The sequence below is a fragment of the Takifugu rubripes genome, chromosome 6, assembly GCF_901000725.2.
Source record: "Takifugu rubripes chromosome 6, fTakRub1.2, whole genome shotgun sequence".
NCBI classification, from domain to species: Eukaryota; Metazoa; Chordata; class Actinopteri; order Tetraodontiformes; family Tetraodontidae; genus Takifugu; species Takifugu rubripes.
Window position 1 is genome coordinate 12,315,392 of NC_042290.1, and position 17,380 is coordinate 12,332,771.

The 17,380-nt window shown below is 54.5% G+C and overlaps 1 protein-coding gene across 2 annotated transcripts; it reads left to right on the plus strand.

Annotated features, from left to right (window-relative positions):
• Positions 1-1,827: 1,827 nt before the first annotated feature.
• Positions 1,828-15,708, plus strand: lpar1 (lysophosphatidic acid receptor 1). 2 transcript variants are annotated; one of them, XM_029837734.1, is made up of 5 exons: positions 1,828-2,579; positions 3,076-3,225; positions 3,317-3,536; positions 8,290-9,039; positions 12,686-15,708. In XM_029837734.1, the coding sequence occupies exons 4-5, from the start codon at positions 8,301-8,303 to the stop codon at positions 13,003-13,005; spliced, it is 1,059 nt and encodes a 352-aa protein (XP_029693594.1). In that variant the 5' UTR covers positions 1,828-2,579; positions 3,076-3,225; positions 3,317-3,536; positions 8,290-8,300; the 3' UTR covers positions 13,006-15,708. The 2 variants fall into 2 exon arrangements, with proteins under 2 accessions (XP_029693594.1, XP_011603289.1); XM_011604987.2 differs by lacking the exons at positions 3,076-3,225; positions 3,317-3,536 and having other exon boundaries at positions 1,834-2,579.
• The last annotated feature ends 1,672 nt before the right edge of the window (positions 15,709-17,380 follow it).

Here is a 17,380-nt window from a genome sequence, read left to right on the forward strand (position 1 = left end):
GCCAACTGAGGAGGTTCAGGGAGGAGGAGTTGGACCTCCAGAGTGACCTCCAGCATCAGCGTCAGGAGAGAAACGGGGCGGAAGTTTGACCCGAAACATTCATGGAAACGCTGGTCGGAACGTTTAAAACCTAAAACTAGTTCGATTCAGGAATTTTGGGGCTTTTGAAACACAAACTGTCTAAAACGGCGACAGCAGACGTGACTGTTGTGTTCAGTCAACACGTTTGCTTTGCCCCCAGCTCCCCCAGTGATCCGGGACCAGGACGGACCGGGACCGGGACCAGGACCAGGACCAGGACGGACCGGGACCAGGACCCGGACCAGGACCAGGACGGACCGGGACGGACCAGGACCAGGACCAGGACCGGGACCAGGACCCGGACCGGGACCAGGACGGACCGGGACCAGGACGGACCAGGACCAGGACGGACCAGGACCATGGCGGTCTGGGACCAGGACGGACCAGGACCATGGCGGTCTGGGACCAGGACAGACCGGGACCAGGACGGACCGGGACCAGGACCAGGACGGTCCGGGACCAGGACGGACCGGGACCAGGACCAGGACGGACCGGGACCAGGACCAGGACGGTCCGGGACCAGGACGGACCGGGACCAGGACCAGGACAGTCCGGGACCAGGACGGTCCAGGACCAGGACGGACCGGGACCAGGACCAGGACGGTCCGGGACCGGGACCAGGACCAGGACCAGGACGGACCGGGACCAGGACCCGGACCAGGACCAGGACGGACCGGGACGGACCAGGACCAGGACCAGGACCGGGACCAGGACCCGGACCGGGACCAGGACGGACCGGGACCAGGACGGACCAGGACCAGGACGGACCAGGACCATGGCGGTCTGGGACCAGGACGGACCAGGACCATGGCGGTCTGGGACCAGGACAGACCGGGACCAGGACGGACCGGGACCAGGACCAGGACGGTCCGGGACCAGGACGGACCGGGACCAGGACCAGGACAGTCCGGGACCAGGACGGTCCAGGACCAGGACGGACCGGGACCAGGACCAGGACGGTCCGGGACCAGGACCGGGACCCGGACCAGGACGGTCCGGGACCAGGACGGACCAGGACCAGGACGGACCAGGACCATGGCAGTCTGGGACCAGGACAGACCGGGACCAGGACGGACCGGGACCGGGACCAGGACCAGGACCAGGACCAGGACCAGGACGGACCGGGACCAGGACCCGGACCAGGACCCGGACCAGGACGGTCCGGGACCAGGACGGACCGGGACCAGGACCAGGACGGACCAGGACCAGGACCCGGACCAGGACGGTCCGGGACCAGGACGGACCAGGACCAGGACGGACCAGGACCATGGCGGTCTGGGACCAGGACAGACCGGGACCAGGACGGACCGGGACCAGGACCAGGACGGTCCGGGACCAGGACGGACCGGGACCAGGACCAGGACGGTCCGGGACCAGGACCAGGACGGACCGGGACCAGGACCAGGACAGTCCGGGACCAGGACGGTCCAGGACCAGGACGGACCGGGACCAGGACCAGGACGGTCCGGGACCAGGACGGACCGGGACCAGGACGGACCAGGACCATGGCGGTCTGGGACCAGGACAGACCGGGACCAGGACGGACCGGGACCAGGACCAGGACGGTCCGGGACCAGGACGGACCGGGACCAGGACGGACCGGGACCAGGACCAGGACCAGGACGGTCCGGGACCAGGACGGACCGGGACCAGGACCAGGACAGTCCGGGACCAGGACGGTCCAGGACCAGGACGGACCAGGACCAGGACGGTCCGGGACCAGGACTTGTGCTGTGAAATGTTCTGTGTAACAGAAAAAAGCAGGAAAACGGGAAGCAGCTGTTCTGGAGCTTGAGTCAGAACTTTGGACTGAACACGTACTGGAGCTTCAGGCTTCTTCCTTTTAACCCGGTTCAGAATTTTTTCCTGATATGTTTGAATCTCATTGGTGGAGTCGCCCCCCCCCCCGTCAGGAATGTGGTTCCAATTAGCAGCTGAGGAGGGAAAAAGAGGGAAAGTTGTGCTGGAAGGAAACTTTTCCAACTTTTCCAAGACAAATGTTGTCATCGTGAAGCACGCGCACGTGTCAGAGAATCACGCGCACGTACTTTCACCTGTCTGGAACCTGCAACCTTCCCTCCCGACTTTTACAGCAATTGTGATGCGCGTGTGGGCGTGCGCGTGTGAGGGTGGGCGTGCGCGAGTGACGTCAAGCGCAGACAAAGGTCCTCTCGTGCAGATGGTGTCTGTCAGAGAGACGCGCGAGCTTGGCGCGGAGAGGCACGAGGACGCAGCGCGAGACGCGTCACGGCAACTCGGTGTGGAAAATTTCCGAGAAATCAACGAGAAGAAGCGGAACGAGGAGCCCGAACCGAACCGAACCGAGCCGGAGGAGGCGATGAGAGGCTCACCTGGCTCTGCGCCGCATCGCCGCGTCTCCGACGCCCGAGTTGCGTCTTGAGGAGGAATTTCGGGAACCCGGACAGAGCTCGAGTTGGACCTCCGGGACCAGGGAGTGGACCACGAAGCGAACCTCCAGCTCCACAGAAGAAGACGCGGTGAGTAGAACCGATCCGTGGGCTGGGTTCGGGATCCAAACGGGGACGGTTCCAGCGCGGATCACCGGTACCTGCCACGTAGACGCGGAGCTTTAGATTAACGGCGCGAGCGGATGCGTGACGCCGCCGCGCGCACCGTTATGTGGCGACCTGTTGCGCCAGAGTCGCGGTTTTTCAGCCTCTCTGGGGCAACATTTGCGGCGGGAGGGGCCGAACTAAAGGTGTTTAACCCCCGAACCGGCACCGTCGGCGGCAGGAGGGGAGCTGCGCCCTGGCCCAGAGCAGAACCCGGGCTGGTCCTTGAACAGAACCGGATCCAGAGAGCAGAGTGACCCGCGGCTGATTACAGCCTGTCCTCCTCCACTCTGGCAGGAACCTCCCCGAACCTCCAGGCTGCTTTCATTTGGGATTTCGCGTCTTTTTAGAGATTTAAAACTCATTTTAACATCAGAGATACGTCAGCGAGTTACCGAATCTCCGTTTTTATTGTTTCGAGGAGGGAAAGAGAAGCCGGAGGCTGAGGCTGCCGGTCCGAGCGTGACTGATAGTGCTAATCTTTGAGTGGAGACTCCATCGTCTCCGTCCTCTCGCGGAATCTTTGGATTAAAGGTCGGATCACGTCAACGGTTCCTCCCGGAGCGACGAGGTCTGTGAAGCTTTCGAATTCCTCACACCCGCCAAAAAGAAAACAGCAAAAAACGTCTTGAAGGGTTTGACTCTGACCTTTGACCTCCCAGCTCCCACCAAACGAGCCTCCCCCTGCACGCCTTTCTGTCTCCATGGAAGACGGACGCTCCCGCCTCCTCCCCACGCCGGCCTGACATCCGTCAGGAGAACCAGTCCTGAAACCATCTGTGTTGTGATTCCTGAAGCCTCCTTCCTCCTCCCCCACGTCTGAGGACCCACATTCCACCCATTCCTCCTCCCAGCGTCCAGATTGTTTCCACATTCACGCAGGTAACGGGGTCGCCGCCCTGCTCGTCTTGTTTGCCCACTTTGTTCTGCTCATGTCAGCTGGACCTTCATCACCGTGGCGACAGCGTCGGTGGTCTCGCCACATCCTCTTTCTCAGCTGCTACCGTCACAAAAATTCACCGCTTCATTGTCTTTGGTTTCATGTTCGCTGCATGTTCCTGTGACGTCGGCCTTCTTCGGCCTTCCTGTTCATCTAATTTAGGTCAGACAAGAATCAGTCTGATTCTTGATGGTCGGTTTTTCAACACAGCGATGCAGCGGCGCTCTCTCAGCGCTTCCGTTCACCCCAGGTGGCCTCAGGTGGCCCCAGGCCACGCCCAGGTCACCCTCCATCAGGCCGACTGCAGCAGACACCACAGCTAGTTGCTAATCAACATGCTAGCTAGTTGGCCTGAGCACAGCGCACTGTGGCGCTTATCTTTGACTTGGAGGAAACGCATGTCAGCCTGCAGATGATGGAGGGAAGTGGAAACACGGAAGTACCGAGAAAATAGAAGACAGGAAATGCAGTAAGTGGCGCTGATCGGCGTCTCACATGAGATGTTAGCCCGCGCCGCAGGACCTAGCTTGCATCATCTTCTGCTGATCCTCATCAGAAACAAGGTTCAGAACATTCGTGGGCCCCAGAACCGGCCCAGGTCTTTCTTCACTTCCAGCAACCCTCCATCCTTCTGACTCAAATCAGTCAAAGCTTTTTTATTCCATCCCATCTTTAATGAGAAACACATCTCCAACACAACACACGTCGGCCCGATCCCTGCGCTGACATCATCGAGGGAAAGTGTCTGGGACGGTGTCATGTGATCAGTGGACACGCCCGGGTCCACTCTGCAGACGCCCGTCCTGGCGTGCTGCACACGGTCGCGGCACTTCCTGTTGCGTTAGCGTGCGGAGGGTCAGAACTCAACGGGGGACGGAGGCTCCGCCGTGGCTCTCGGTGGAGGGTGACCCAATAAAGTCTCCGTCAGACGCACGTCGGCCATCTTTGTCTGACCTTCTGCCCCAACAGGACGGTCGACTGTTGCACCAGGGAGAACGCGTTAGCGTCGCCGCTAATCTGCTTTAGGCTTCCATTTGAATGGGCTGCAATGTGTGTGTGTGCAGCGTGCATGTGTGTGTGTGTGTGTGTGTGCAGCGTGTGTGTGCAGCGTGTGTGTGTGTGCAGCGTGTGTGTGCAGCACGTGTGTGTGTGTGCAGCGTGTGTGTGTGTGCAGCGTGTGTGTGCAGCGTGCGTGTGTGTGTGTGCGCAGCGTGTGTGTTTTATACGTCTTGTTTACACGTTTCTGAGGTCGTTTCCAGGATTACGGAAACGTTACCCTAAGTACCCAAACATGTGGAACAGATCATAAAGGAAAGCAGATTATTGGGCAGATATTTGCGCGATCGCCTGCTCGGCGGATAATAACCCGCTGGTTTCAGCTTGTCATCAGGCCTCGGTCGGCGGTCCCTGGAAGAGTTTATAGCAAATTCAGATGGATTTTACCCTTATTCCCGATTTTAGCAGCTGGAAATCGAATCTTAAACCACTGGAACACCCACCTCGATATCAGCGCGTCTGTCGCAGACAAAATCCTTTTTAGCTTCATTTTCCCAAAACGTCCAGTTTAACATGAATCCGTGGACTCGTCGCATCCAACGATGTCTTTCCACTGAAGATGTTTGCTTAAATTAAAAAGCTGCTAAATTAACCGCCGCTAACGGCTTAGCAGCACCTCGGGCGGCCGCGTGACCACAGCAGCCATGACACTTCCTGTCAAAAGTGTCCATTTCGTCCTGGTTTTCACAAGTCAGACAGAATCCACCAGTCAGCAGGTGCTTTTGTAGTCACATGGTCTGTAGCCGCGGTCCCGCCGGTTCTGAGGTTCTGTTTCATCCGTCGAAGATTCTGACTCAACACGTCTCAGTTTGGTGTTGGGAGTGAAGTTCGTGGCCCCCTGAGTCAACGCTGTGTGTGCGTGTGTGTGTGTGCGTGTGTGTGTGTGCGTGTGTGTGTGTGCGTGTGTTTCCTCTGCGTTCTGGGGTGGGCTGCTATGGAAACAATGGGCACGTTGTGCGGAGCGCTGAGGTGGACGAGGAGGCTGAGATGGAAGACGAGAGGAAGAGAAACGGGATCAGAATCTGTGGAGTTAAAGTTGCTGTTTGATCTTCTTCGTCTGAGTTTTGGCTTCACCTTCCGAGGGACGTCTCCTTCTTCATCCATGAGTTGTGCTTATTTGTTTTTCTCCCCGCTCCCTCGAGGCCTTCTCCCCCTCAGACTCCTCTATATTCACTCTTCTGAAAGTGTGTCTGTGCCTGGAGGACCTCCACGAGGACGGACGTCGGTGGACGTCTGGGCAGGAGGTCACTTGTGGTTGATGTGGGGGTGGGTTGACTTCAAAAACCAGCTAATTAGAGGTGAGCTGATGTCAGTGGGCAGGTCGGAACCTCCTCACGGCTGTTGAAGTCCACGTTTTCAGTCCCGGATCATCATCCAGCGATGATGAAGAACCCGAAGGAGCTCTCACGGGAAGTCTCCGGGAGCTGGTGGAGGTGAAAAGACAAGATGGTGGACGGAGCAAACCAGCAGACGGACCCTCCAGACACCAGCCGGAGGTACGGGCGGCCGCAGCTCTGCCTGTTTTTGGTGTGAACTCCAGAGGTCCATGTTCTGGATGTCAGTTGGTGAAGAAGCAGGTTCCTGCGGACGGGTGACGGACGGCCTTGGTTCTGGTGGGGTAATAAAGCTCCAGACACTTGAACAAACGCTCTCCAGACTAAACCTCCTCTTCAGGGTGATAACATGTCAGAGCTGAGGTGCTGCAGGGCTCCTCCTGAAGATTTGTTCCCCTCTGGCAGACGTTCATAATCAGGAGCAGATGATGGATCCACCAGGAGCTCCAGAGCTCTTCGGCTGCTCTCAACTTCTCTTCAAGTGTCGGCCGCTCTTTATTTTATCGTCTTTGCTGCCTGAAGGCAGATCAACTGCTCACTGGTTCCACTGGTGTGTCTCAAGAGTTGCTGTGAACTTTCACACCTTCGTAAAGACACGACAACCACAACGACACTGTCACGGTGAACCAGCAGCTTCCAGTGGAGCTCCAGGAGGAACCAGGACGCTCCTGTTCTACAGACACAAAGAGGCACCAGAACATTTGCAGAGGAGTCTTGAGTCTGGTTGAAGAGAAAGGGTGTGTGTGTGTGTGCGTGCAGCGTGTGTGTGTGTGCGTGTGCAGCGTGTGTGTGTGTGTGTGTGTGTCTTAATCCAGTATGTTCTGAATCAAGCTCCAATATTCGTTCTATGACCTCACCAGTGTGGATTCCAGGGTGGTCCTCTCTCTATCTCTCTCTCTCACACACACACACACACACACACTGGCTGTCATACATACACACTTTCTTCATCATGCATTGCTGAAAAGAATAAGACGAGTGTGTCGACTCAAACACAAGTGTTTTGTTCTGTCTTTTTCACACCCACATGTAATACTTTGGAATTATTTCACACACACACACACACACACACACACACACACACACACACACACACTCACTCTCTAAAGTGTTGTGGGAGGCCCAGTGACACTTCCTGCACTTTTGATGACGCTGTTCCCTCCAGATGTTTAATGGAAGTGAGCTGTGGATGACAAATGGAAGAGCTGAGCGCTGGTTTGTGGTGTTAGCGGTTCCGGCTGCGGGTTTATCCTTCGCTCTGTTACGAATGGCTCTCTAACTGTTGTCTGGACTTGAGTAACGATTAGAAACCTCTGACTAATTAGAAACCGACCGCAGACATCAAAGATAAGCCATCACAAACAGCGATCTGATGCTAACCTCTGCTCTGTGCTGTGCTATGCTGAACACACAGTAACGCGTGCTGTACCGCGGCTACGGTCAAAGCTAACCCTCCAGATTACTTAACGTGTATCACGGCTGTCGAAAGAGAACGTTTCCAGGGAGATGCCTCCCAGGAACGTTCCTTCTTTTCCCATCAATGGAGAGTGTCCTTCATATCATCATAGTTGGGAATTCTACTGAAACTAGCACGCTGCTAGCTAGCTTAGCTAAATGTTATTGACCCATAATGTTGTGTCTTCCATGGAATCATTGCCAATAAAGTCAGTGGTAGTTAAAGTTTTAGTTGTGTTTTATGACACAGGAAGAATCTGGAGGGTGAGCTGCTGTGATACTGAAGCTGTTTAAACGGATTTCACCTCTGTTGCTCCATTTCTGCCCTTTTAAGCTTCATGGATTATTTAAAGCCTTTAATTATTCACAAAGCTGAACTTCACATCAATCTGGGACCTTTAATGAGTTCACATACATTCCACGTTGGAAGTGACCAACAGCTGAGCTGCTGTTCAGTGTTGGAATCTCCCAATGCCAGCTGGACTGGACACGCCCCCCAGACACGCCCCTATCCACAGACACGCCCCTATCCGCAGACACGCCCCTATTCCAGACACACCTGTTTCCTGTTTGTGTTTAAGAGGTACAGCGTCTCTGGAGGCTGGAGGCCATCACACACACCTGCACGCTGTGAGCACTGTTTGTTTGTGTGTGTGTGTGTGTGTGTGTGTGAATTCTGCTTTAAAGCAGAAACTCTCATAAAAACACCACCGGATGGAATTAGCTTCATATCACACTGGGGTTCATTCACCCCCAAACACACCCACACACACACACCCACACACACACACCCACGCACACACACACACACACTTCACACACAGCTTCAGCTCTGCGTCTCTTCTTCCAGAGCGTGCAGCCATGGAGGGCGAGCAGTGCTTCTACAACGAGACCATCGCCTTCTTCTACAACCGGAGTGGAAAGCACCTGGCCACGGACTGGAACACCGTCAGCCGGCTGGTGATGGGCCTGGGCATCACCGTCTGCATCTTCATCATGATCGCCAACCTCCTGGTCATGATCGCCATCTACGTCAACCGGAGGTTCCACTTCCCCATCTACTACCTGATGGCCAACCTGGCAGCTGCTGACTTCTTCGCCGGGCTGGCCTACTTCTACTTGATGTTCAACACGGGTCCGAACACGCGGCGCCTCACCGTGTCCACGTGGCTCCTGCGCCAAGGCCTGATCGACACCAGCCTCACGGCGTCCGTGGTCAACCTGCTGGCCATCGCCATTGAACGCCACATTACCGTGTTCCGCATGCAGCTGCACACGCGCATGAGCAACAGGCGCGTGGTGGTGGTGATCGTCATCATCTGGACCATGTCCATCGTCATGGGCGCCATCCCGAGCGTGGGCTGGAACTGCATCTGCAGCCTCGACACCTGCTCCAACATGGCGCCGCTTTACAGCAACTCCTATCTGATCTTCTGGGCCGTGTTTAACCTGGTGACCTTTGCTGTCATGGTAACGCTGTACGCCCACATCTTTGTCTACGTGCGCCAGAGGACCATGAGGATGTCGCGGCACAGCTCCGGTCCGCGCCGCAACCGGGACACCATGATGTCCCTGCTGAAAACGGTGGCCATCGTTTTGGGTAAGAAACACTCACTTTCTGTTAACCACAGTACCGACCGTCTGTACTGACCCACAGTACCGACCGTCTGTACCGACCGTCTGTACCGGCCGTCTGTACCGACCCACAGTACCGACCGTCTGTACCGACCTGCTGTACCGGCCGTCTGTACCGACCCACAGTACCGACCGTCTGTACCGACCGTCTGTACTGACCCACAGTACCGACCGTCTGTACCGACCGTCTGTACCGACCCACAGTACTGACCCGCTGTAGCGACCCACAGTACCGACCCACAGTACCGACCGTCTGTACCGACCCACAGTACCGACCGCCTGTACCGACGTCTGTACTGACCCACAGTACTGACCGTCTGTACCGACCCACAGTACCGACCCGCTGTACCGACCGTCTGTACTGACCCGCTGTACTGACCGTCTGTACTGACCCACAGTACCGACCGTCTGTACCGGCCGTCTGTACCGACCCACAGTACCGACCCACAGTACCGACCGTCTGTACCGACCCGCAGTACCGGCCGTCTGTACCGACCCTCCGTACCGACCGTCTGTACCGACCGTCTGTACTGGGCTGTCCACCATCAGCAGGATCTCTGGTTGGACCCGGCTGATCCAGTGTCTCCTTTGGATCCATCTGTTGATTCTGTGTCTCCAGGCTGATTTAATCGCACATTTAAAGTCAACAGCAGCACAGAGAAACACGTGATTCGTCTGTGTCCTGCTAGCATCGCTGTTAGCATTTCCTAAATCATCTCGGGCACCAATGAAGCAGTTGCCACGGTAGCATCATCACGTCCAAGCATAAAGATATCGGAGCCTGATAGCTTCACCATGCTAAGCTGCTGTTGTGTTCTTCTTCTGCTGTTTCTGTTTCTGTGTGGATGCGGATCAGATTTTGATCTCGAGCGTTTCAAGCCGTGTTTCTGTGGGTCTCCAGTGGCGTCCAGAACCAGCGTCCAGAACCAGTGACCATTTCATGTCAGACTCCTCCTCCAGTGGAACCAGTCAAGCTCCTCCTGGGCTGGAATGACGGCAGCAACGTAGCAGACCTGAGCAGTTAGTAGAGGAACGTGTGGGAAACGGAATAGTGCAGCCTGGAAGCAGGAAGTGTTGGTCCCAGACAAAACATACCGCAGGATTCCACGTGATTCCCCTCGTCCTCGCTGTGTTATCTCACCCTGTGGCCTCTGTTGTCTTTACTCTGACGTTAATCTAAAGCAGAAGGGTGTTAGCGCTCTGCAGGGCGGCCTTCCAAGGCTCCGCTGGGGAAAGTTAGATCCTGCTGTCGTCCCGGGAGAGGGGAAGACGTGGAAATACTTCATTTACCTTGGAAGTTGTAATAAGCGAGTAATAACGGCCCAGTGTGAGCTGTGCTTTACATGATCTCATCTCTTTCACACCGGGAGGCGACTTCATCCCGACACACATTTAGCTGTACAACCTTTCCTGGTTGGAATTCCTGAAGGGCTTTTATTTGTTGTCCCGGGCTGCGGGAGTCGGGCTTCGGATGAGGGTGTGATGTGTTTTCCTTCAGTCTGGAATCCGCCGTTTCTGAGTGGGGTCATTTTTTTAACCGTTGAGGAGAGTGCTGTTGGAACCACTGTCCGCTGACGCTCCGGGGACGGAGACCTTCTCCCACAGCAGCAGTCGTCCTTATCATGTGGTCGACACATGGCGAGCAGATGATGGCAACTGGTCCCGCCACCTCGCCACTTCTGGGCACTGGAAAACCGGACGTGGGCGATTCCTCTGGAGGGAGGAAAGAGGGAAGACAGTTGGTCACACTCTCTTTCACATGCACACATGCGGACAAAATTCCGCCGGCTACGGAAGAGAGGGACAAGAGTTCATCTGGAATCTCACATCAAACTTCAGGATGTTTTTGATGTGAATAAAAGCCAGATGAGGGTCACAAACATGTGGAAACATTTGAGAAACGTCCGCGGCAGCGCTGGGATTAGCATCCACGGCTAATCTCCTCACACACTTCCCTCCCGTTCTTCCTGTCTGGTTCACTTGAAGCCTCCTGACGAGGGTCAGCGTCCGACCGTCCGGACCGTCTCCCGTTCAGGAATTTGTTTGAATGACACCGACAGAGTTGCTCTTCATCCCTCTAGGCTGACTCAGATTAGCGCTCCGATTAGCTCGAGTCAGGTGCTGCCGGCTCTGTGAATGAGTCCATTATGGAGAAGCTGCTGCTCTCCGTCCCATCCCAGACAGCCCGGAGCGCCGGGACATACCAGCGCCGACACATGGCCACAGATGCCGCGTCGCTGACGGACGCCAGGACATCACCGTCCACGTTTGGTTTTAGGAGAAAACGAAGATAACGGAGACAGAAGGAAGAGAAAAGAGGAGGAAGAAATGACGGAGAGTCTCGGAAAAAGGGAGGAAGGCCACAGATTAACGGGAGCTGGAATTTAATACCGAGTGTCTATTTGTTCTCTTCAACCATGAAAGCAAATGTACATTAGTGGAAATGTGAGACGTGGAGACGCGAGACAAAGTGCAGCTGCAGGACAGGACGTCTGCTGATGGGTTGGAAGAAGCAGGAAGTCTCTGAGGGACGGACTCAGCTGAGACACCGGAGACGCTGCAGCTCTTCGTCTGTTGTCCCGGCGTGATGGCGAGCGCCGAGGAACAGGCTGTTGTGACACGTGTAGGAGTGTTAGCGTGTGGCGCTTCAAAAGAAGCCCACAAGGTACAGGCTCCGCCCACCGCGGGACTCTCAATAGGCGGTTTGAGACTAGCGAACTTCTGGTCTTTTAAGTGCCTACTTCCCAAAAAATGGGCGGGGCAAGTGCACTTCCTGGAGACTTGGAGCACACTTGGCAGGACACAAGAACCGCCGCCTGCTGAGACAGAGCCCCGCCCCCTGTTAGCATCGATGCTAGGCGTGAATGGGCAGCCATCTTGGACGCCGTTAGGCTCACCGTCCATTAGAGGCGGGGACGATGACCACGAGGTCGTTCATGGGAACCTTAACGCAGAAAAGTCTCAGATGTTTCAGTCAAAGTTGGATCTTTCAGACTTTCTCTGGTCGGGGTCGTCGCATAGCTGGGGAGTGAGGTCAGGGCGCCGCCGCCGCCGCCCAGCGCTAACAGATAACAGACCTCCGTGTCAATAGGCTGAGAGTTTAATGTCTCCCGCCTTGTTCTGCTGAACATGACCCCCCCCCCACACACACACACACACACACACACACACACGCTCTGATGATTACGGATGTGACGGAGATGACACCGATGATGATGATGATGATGAAGGAGCAGTTCAGGGTTTAGCTTCATGTGTCCTCATTTCCTCCTGGGGGGGCGGAGCCACATTCCAGTGTGACGGTGGTCCATCCAGGTGCTGCTCCTCGTGGGTCAGGTGTGGCCTCACCTGTGCTGTTTCTGAGGGCTTCTCAGAGGATTCAGGATGGGCCGGTCCTGGTACCGCCGCTCCAAACGGGTCCCGCCGGGCCTCCGAGGACCCTAATGGAGGAAAGCTGGATTTGGCTGAAGTTTGAGGAGGTCGCGGTTCCTCTGGGTGATGTTCTGTGACGGTCCGAAGGGAAGCCGCTGTGGCTCGGCGGTTAGCAGCGCCGACGGTCCAGAACCTTTTCCATTTGTGGGAGCTTGACTCTGTTTCTCCGTCTTCCTCAGGTGCCTTCATCGTCTGCTGGACGCCCGGCCTGGTCATCCTCCTCCTCGACGTCTTCTGCTCCACCTGCAACATCCTCACCTACGAGAAGTTCTTCCTGCTCCTCGCAGAGTTCAACTCGGCCATGAACCCAATCATCTACTCGTACCGCGACAAGGAGATGAGCGCCACCTTCCGGCAGATCCTCTGCTGTCGGCGGCAGGAGAACGTCAACGGAGCGACGGCGGAGGGCTCGGACCGCTCGGCGTCCTCCGTCAACCACACGGTGCTGAGCGGCGGGATGCACCACCACCACCACAACAACGAACACTCGGTGGTATAAAGGCAGAGCGGCTCCTCCGAGCTGGGAGGGGCTAATCTGGGCGGGGACAGCGAGGAAGAGCTGGACTACAGGAAGGAAGGAAGGAAGGAAGGAGGGAAGGAAGGAAGGAAGGATCTGTGGAGGTCCAACAGACTCGGAGAGGCCGTTTCTCTAGTTCCTTAGTTAGTTCTTTGTTAGTAAGCGTGTTGCCGTGACGATGCTGATATTTAAAATGAATCTGTGACGTGAAGGTGATGCCAGTGGACCCTCCTCTTCCTCCAGGTGTCTCTGAGGTTTGTGGTCTCAGAGGTCAGGAGGACGTTCTGCCTATTCAAACCTTTCCTGAACTGGGAACCTTGGGTCCACTTTGGCTCCGACTTTAGCAAATTTTAAACCACAAATCTGAATGTTTCCTCATCTCTGGTGGCTTTAGGGGCCTTTAGGTGCTGGTGAAGGTCGGCGTGGAACATCTCCAGGATGTTCCTGGAGCGTGGAACATCCTGGGGAACATCTCCAGGATGTTCCTGGAGCGTGGAACATCCTGTGGAACATCCTGTGGAACATCTCCAGGATGTTCCTGGGTCGCAATAATCGCAGCCATCCGAACGAAAGCTGCTTCGTCCTCCTCATCCTCCCTCACACATCTAGGAGATCAGGTGACCCTTGACCTTTTCTGGACATTAAAGCTCTCCGGTGAATCTGTTCCAGGGGTGTTTCCATGGTGACGGCGGGACTCCTCGCTGTTTAATAGTCCACATTTAGGACGTGTGACTGTGGACCTGCAGCCACGTTTCTGTGAAGTTGCCGAGTTTCCCTGAAATGTTTGAGATTTACTCCCTTTAAATGAGTTGTGAGGCGCCTGGTTTCCCAGGGTGCATCTGGCAACTGCACTGACTTTCAGGCCTTAGAGCACCGACGAAACATGTTAGCTTAGCATTGGTGCTAGACTGGATCCAGCTTAAAACGATGCCTTAAAATGTCCATTTGAGAAATGTTGATGGATCTATGGGACCAGAGGTCACTAACTAGTTACCAGTCAGAAGGGGCGGAGCTAAGCTGCAGCTCAGTGATGGACTGAGCTACGTGCTAATGGTGGGAAGCTAGCATGTTGGCTCATGGGTGAGTGGAGGGAAGCGTGAAGAGGGCGGCAGACACATTTTTACTCGTAATTTTCTTATTTCTAAGTGCTCCAAACGGATATTTTCTATTTTTTACGGTTTAACCGTGGGTGATGGGAAAATCCTCACCGCCTCCGAACCAAACGCATGAAATGTGTTAAATAATCTGCGAGTTGTCTCGCCCAGCTTGGCACCAGACCCCCAGTGACCCTTACTGGGGGTCCGGAAGGTCAATGAGGGGATGAAGGAAGACTGAAGGAAGTCGTTTTAGTTAGCGGAGAGTTTGATGGAACTCCCACGTGATGTTGGTTGGATGGAAACCAGCAGTATAGCTCCGAGAACATGCGCTTCCTGTAGCATCTAAAGCTAATCAGGGGCGTCTACAGAGGCGTGGTCACATGACCCCTGCTGCAGACAGCTGAGTCGACCTGCCGATGCTGCGGCACGCACGACGACCCCCCCCCCCCCCCACCCCGAGTCAAAACACTTTCCAGCCAAAGAATGTGGACAGACGCTCCGAGCAGCTGACAGAACAGCTGGAATCGCAGCCCGAAATGCAGGCAAATGTTTTTTCCCGGAAGTGAGATGTTGTTGCTGTGGTTTCGTCCAAACGTTCCCGACACGCCGAGCCGATCCTTCACACAGATGGAGATTCTCCAGCTTGGAACTTGATGCCTGTCGGCCTTTTTAGCGTTTGCTGCGCCTTTACACTGTAAAAAAAATCACATTTTTGTCCACAGTTTTATGATCTCCATTCACGTGTCTTAATCCTCTCGTGTATTTACATTTCGAGGTTTCACTCCTGTTAGCGGTAGCAGGGTTGCTAAAGTCCAAGCTAATACAAATATGGATTAAAACCTCTCTCTTTGTCCCTAAATCAGGTTAGAAAACAGCACCTATGTTTACCAGTGCGTGGCTCTGGTGCACCACTGTGCCTGTACGTGCACAGCACCTGTATATGAAATATGGTAATCCTCATTAATCACCAAGGGAACGTGTGTGTAAATGTCTCCTGTATTATGATGCTAACTCCTCCTGTTGTGACGCGTATTAACTCGTATCCAAGCATGCGCTGCCTTCCACTCCTCCATAACGAGTGAATCCACTCCAGCGTGGCGTCTGCTGAACGTCTGGCCACACCCACAGGTGAGCGGTCACACCTGTGCAGGTGATGTTAACGTCCTCTTTAACTTTGTAATGTTGAAACAATATTTAAGCCAGTATTAGTTGTTTTTTATAAAATAAACAGCCTTAAATGATGCAACTGTAGATTCTTAAAGGTTCTATGAAGTGATTGTATGAAGTAAATTAAAGGGAACATGTTGAAACTCCTCTTTCGCCCCCTGGTGGCCGGCTGTATTACAGCTCATTAGCCTCGCCCCCCTCCTTAATAAGCTCTTGTTGACGTTTGTTCTGGTCCGTTTGGGTTCATTACTTTGATTGTTTGATCAACTCAGAGTTTCAAGCATATTTTGCTTCCTTTTTTTTGTACAGTCGAGGAAAATTGTCTTTATTTATGTCGACCATTTCAGTCGACTCGCGTATCGTCCACTATAAACGAATCATTTTAACGGCAAGTAAATAAAGATATTTACATGAAGCTGAAGCCTTTTGCTCATTAATGGAAACGTGTTGCTCTCGTTACTGGCCGATTAAACCAACCGATGAATTCATTCATCCGTCCTGACACGTCACTGCTGTGTTTATGTTTATGTCCCAGGCTGATACGGAACGCCGCTGAGGCGCCGCGGCCATCGTCTGAGGGCCTTGAGCGTGTTTGGACGTCAGAAAGCCTTGACTGTTCGCAGAAACGCCTCCGTGTTTATAACCGCTCATTGTGTCAGGCTGATTTGTGGTCGCCAGGGTGATGTTAGAAGAGCTGTGCAGAAACATCTCACTGTTTATGCTGCGCTGGCTTAAGGTCTGCTCGCTCACATTAGGAGCGTAAACACTGAGGCTAGCATTAGCAACCATACCGTGTTAGCTCTGAAAGGCCTTGAATGCCGCTGTGCTGTTGGTGGATCGGAGCCCCGCCCACAGGTCCCAGCGGGAGCTTCATTTTAAACCTGTTGTCTTTTGGTTGTAAACGCACATAAACAGCGTTTATTGTTGTTATTCTGCGTTGGGACTGTAAATCCGAACGGCGGCGGCGTGCTGCAGACTGGCGTGCTGCAGACTGGCGTGCAGCCGCGGCGGCGGCGTGCTGCAGACTGGCGTGCTGCAGACTGGCGTGCTGCAGACTGGCGTGCTGCAGACTGGCGTGCAGCCGCGGCGGCGGCGTGCTGCAGACTGGCGTGCTGCAGACTGGCGTGCAGCCGCGGCGGCGGCGTGCTGCAGACTGGCGTGCAGCCGCGGCGGCGGCGTGCTGCAGACTGGCGTGCAGCTGCGGCGGCGCGGCGTGTCTTTGCTGCTACCGTACGAGCTGCTCAGTGTCACGCCGGTGTTTTTATTGGAAAGACTTTTCAGCGGCTCTGTTTATTGTTCCAGAGCTTTAGCGAGCGCTAGCCTGCAGCTGACTGATATATGTCGGCCACTTCCTGTTGCCGGGAAGCTCAGCCAATCAGAGGCTGACAGGAAGCTCGAACGCGGCGTTGCTGATTGACGAGGATGTCAAATCGTCGTCTGCGTGGATTCTTCCCGCGATCGCGTGTGACGGCAGAATTAGGGCTTGTTTTTGAATGTTTCACTACTTTTATTTGATGGAGTTTAGCAAAGTTCACATTCTCGTGTTTTATTCGTTCCTCCCGAATCACCTCTCAAACTTTGTGACGCTCTGAATATTCAGGCGACAAAGGTCGACAAAAATGTGGCCGGTTATCAATGGAGCGGCCGGACGCTATCGTGGCCAAACAGGAAGTGAGTTTCACTGCAGAATAAATCAATAAACACTGAGAATGTTGTCGAGCATCGACAGGAAGTCCATTTAGATAAAAAGGTAGAGAAGACGCGATAAAGGCGCCATGAAAGGGATGACTGCTACATTTATGGACATCTTTTCATTCTCTGTCTCTGTTCTTTGATCTTTGCCCTCCATTTCCCCCTCAAAGTTCCTCTTTTTTTATAGTTTTAACGATTTGAAATTCCATCTCAAACAATATCGCCCATCTTTTTTCATAAAAATACCATTTAAAATGTTCCTTAGAGAAACTATTCCACTCGCTCACTTCCTGTTTTCTTCTGTCCTCCGTATGAAGAATTATTGATCTCATTCATCATCAAAGTGATTCTGGGAGGAATCGATGACACGAGGAGGAGGAAGGGAGGAAAAGGGAGTAACA